General features: G+C 45.4%; 1 protein-coding gene across 1 annotated transcript; it reads left to right on the forward strand.

Annotated features, from left to right (window-relative positions):
* Positions 1-1041: 1041 nt before the first annotated feature.
* On the forward strand, positions 1042-2891 carry LOC146789887 (E3 ubiquitin/ISG15 ligase TRIM25-like). Its single transcript, XM_085630149.1, has one exon. It carries the CDS (start codon positions 1051-1053, stop codon positions 2680-2682), a length of 1632 nt encoding a protein of 543 aa, XP_085486275.1. The 5' UTR covers positions 1042-1050; the 3' UTR covers positions 2683-2891.
* The last annotated feature ends 866 nt before the right edge of the window (positions 2892-3757 follow it).

Below are 3757 nucleotides of genomic sequence, written 5' to 3' on the forward strand. Positions count from 1 at the left end.
GGCACTTCTGGTGAAAATGCTCAAAGCTCATCATTACTCCATGTCAGGGTAGCATGGAAAATAATTCAATAAATTTAAAAAAACAACAATCCCAAAAACTTGTTCTTCAGATCCACAGAGCTGTAACTTAGGGTCTGGACATGCCCTTTGGGCTCACTGTTGCTTGGATTTGGATGTTAGGAAAGGTGATTCTCTCCGGGAGTCTTTTTGTCTAACATAACCCTCCAATACCCCCTCCTAAGTCTGGCACGGCTATGGATTCAATTTTAAAGTTAGGATTCTGGGGAGGATCCCTGGCTGGAGCAGGAATGGTACATTCCTGTAACAGCAATTCTCAATTGATGGGTCCTCCGCAGAATTATAACCAACCCATCCATCCTCTCCTTAGTGGAGATTTCTGTGGGAGGAAAATTTCTGAAAAAGAAAAAAGAACCGATATAAAATGCTTTAGTGTCATCTTTCTACTCCAAAGTAGACCCTAGTCATTGTAGAAACAAGTTTAGAAGGGAAGATCCCTCTCTGGGGTTCTTTTTCTTTTCTTTTTTTTTAGTTTCTTACTTTGTGTCTTTCTGGGGGAAAGTGTAATGTAGGGAATCTGCTCCAGTAATCCCAAATAAAAAAAAAGGTGTGGTGTGTTTTAGGTCAATTCTGATGGCGTGGAAGGACTTTAAGGTTATGAATGTGGGGGAAGATTCCTGACTAGCCAACTATAGTTACAAGAAAAGTAATTCAGTATTGACTTGCACACAATATTTACTTTGATTTTGATTTGCTGTTTTCTACATGCGAAGGGGACTCACAAATAAAATTTGAAAACCACAGTTTAAAGAATGTAATATTTTTACAAGTGTGTGTGAGAGAGAACGAAGGGAGAGTTTCTGATAGAAAGAAGGGAGGAATCCCAACCACTTCAAATTTCTATAACCTTCTCAGGGATCTAGAGTTTGCCCCGTAAATTAGGTGACTGTGCATTGCAGTGCCTGGTAAATTAAGCTCGACAATCTCATAGACCTTCACTTTTCTTGTTTTTCAGAGATCGCGTGATCTAGGATGGCAACATCTGACCTTGGAGAGGAGTTAAAGTGCTCCATCTGCCTGGGCCTGTACCAAGACCCCGTGAGCTTGCGATGTGGGCACAACTTCTGTAGAGGATGCATTCGGAAAATGTGGGACGGGCAGACTGAGGCTGGGGTCTTTGCTTGCCCGTATTGTCGAGAGATGTACCTCAAGAGACCAAAGCTGAAAAGCAACTGGACGTTGAACAATGTGGTCAAGTGTTACCTTTCTAACCAGGCAAAGATGGAAAAAAGCTCAGTCTTCTGTACCTACTGCCTTGGCCCCCCTACCCAAGCTGAGAAGCTCTGCTTGCAGTGTGAAATGTTTCTGTGTGAGAGCCACCTTCAGAAGCACAACGAAAGGGCCAGTCATTTCCTGGCAGAGCCCACCACGCCCCTGGAGAGCAGGAAGTGTTCTACCCACAAGGAGCTCTTTAAGTGCTACTGTGCTGATGATGACTCCTACCTCTGCGTAACCTGCTGTGTGGTCAAGAAACACAAGGACCACCGGGTCCAACTACTGTCCGAAGCCTCAGAGAAATGGAAAGAGGAGCTGGAGCATGCACTACAGAAACTGACCGTGCAAAGTGAGACCACAGGGCAGAAAGTAGACGGGCTGCTAGAATGCAAGGGGTACTTCAGCGAAATGATGACCTGCGTCAAAACCAACACCAGCGCTCTATTTTCAGACATCCGGGAGTTGCTGGATGCCAAGGAAAAGGAGTTTCAATCAAAGATGATAGCCCTTGAGACAAACACATTTCTCCAAATCTCGCATCACATCCAGGAGCAGGAGAACAAAAGAGCAGTCATTGCAGAGAAGATGCATCACCTGAAGGAACTGTGCAGCCACACTGACCCACTCACTTTGCTGGAAGAATGCAAACTCCTGTATGTAGATGAGAATGATGCTGATGAAAGTGAGGAGGAAAGTGATGAGTGTGGCACAAGCGCAGCCAGCGAGGAGGAAAAGGACACGGCGACCAAAAACCAAGGTGAACGTACGATCTTGGTGACCTTGCAGTCAGTGCTGAACAGCTTTATTGAAACGATCCCTAAGCTGAAAACGAAGAGGGAGATTTATTTAAGGGGTTCATCAGATATGATCTTGGATGTGGGCACCATTGGGTTAAAGACGGGCATGGTGGTCTCTCAGGATCTGAAAACAGTTTCACACTCCCGAACACCAGCTGTGAGCCTGCAGTCTGAAGTTTTCAAAGAATGCTTTCAGGTCTTAGGCTCAGTTGCCTTCTCATCTGGTCAACACTACTGGGAAGTGGAGACTAGCTCCACAGGGATCTGGGCCATTGGGGTGGCTTATCCCAGCATTGAGAGAGTTGGACCCCGTTCCGGCATTGGCTATAATGACAAGTCTTGGTGCCTGGACTGGAATATGGAAGGACTCACAGCATACCACAACTCCAAGGCTGATGACCTAGAATGTGAAATATTCCCAAACAGGTTTGGCATCTACTTGGACTATGATTCAGGGGTCCTGTCCTTTTATCATGTGTCAGAATCGGCCAGCCACCTCTACACCTTCACTGCTGCCTTCACTGAGCCCCTCCAACCAGCTTTCTGTGTGGATGATGGCGGGTGGGTCCGAATCCGGAGCCTTCAATGCTGACATGTCCCAGATGGTCCCTGGAATTCTTATTATCTTCGCCTTTCTCCCACCTATCCATTTTTGTTAGTGTATGCCCAAATGATTCAACGCCACTTCAGTCATCCAGCTTGGCGCCATAGCCCCTTCTTTCGTGAGTGGGGAGGGTCAAAGTTGGTTTCATATATTAAAGGCTTTACATCATGAGTACAGTTATGATGTCAAAAAGTATTTTGTCTCAACCAAGTTTGCCACACTGGCCCTGAACGTAGTTTGTGGAAGAAGTATTGTGAAATGTAATATTGCTGAATAAAGATACATTTAGAAAACAGAATCATGTGGTATTTAAAAATGTAACCACAACTCTACCTAAAGTCTTTGAAGTAATTTCTGACCAAGCTGTTGCTGGTGGCTCCCAAATGAAGGGGGATATTACCAATAAAATCGTGCAGTGTGGCGCCGCAAGCTATTTTTCTGCGCTGAGCCGCGTCATTTAAAAAACGCAGGGATGCGCCATATTTACAGGATTTCGGCACACCTCTGTGCTCTCCCCTGCACTGGCACTAGAACAGCAGCCATGCACCAATGCAGGCACCCTGGCACCATAGTACCAGGATGCTTGCGCTGCAAGGATGATTGTGTTTGTGAAGGAAGGAACATCTTCTTGCACAAAAACAATCATTAATGGCGTTCTGCTCCTTCTATGTGTGCTGCAGAATGCAGTACACATAGAAAGGGCAAAAAACAAGGAGAAATATAAGTATTTCTCTTCGCTGTGTCACTTTAACACCACCCCTTGAAAGACGTTCGTTTTTGGTGCTGCCTCACATTTACCAATCCCTGTAAATCTGAGGCAGTGTCAAAAAGCCATTGGTGTTGCATGGGAACACCCACAGCAACAACCATGACACGCCCTATTAATGCAGAATAAGGCCGTATTTACAAGATTGTGTAAAGCCACGCAAAGCAAATATGGGCCAGCACACAGCACCACCAGAGCGTAAAAAAAAGTGCCACCCCGGTGTTACTAAGGGCTTGTAAATATGCCCCCAGGTGGGCTCAGACATTATTTCAGAAAATAATTGCGAATGTACAGTCA

Source organism: Triturus cristatus, chromosome 10 (assembly GCF_964204655.1).
Source record: "Triturus cristatus chromosome 10, aTriCri1.1, whole genome shotgun sequence".
Lineage (NCBI taxonomy): Eukaryota > Metazoa > Chordata > Amphibia > Caudata > Salamandridae > Triturus > Triturus cristatus.

Excerpts from the sequence above, each read along its gene's own strand:
- LOC146789887 (XM_085630149.1), top strand. The coding sequence starts at position 1,051 with ATGGCAACATCTGACCTTGGAGAGGAGTTAAAGTGCTCCATCTGCCTG.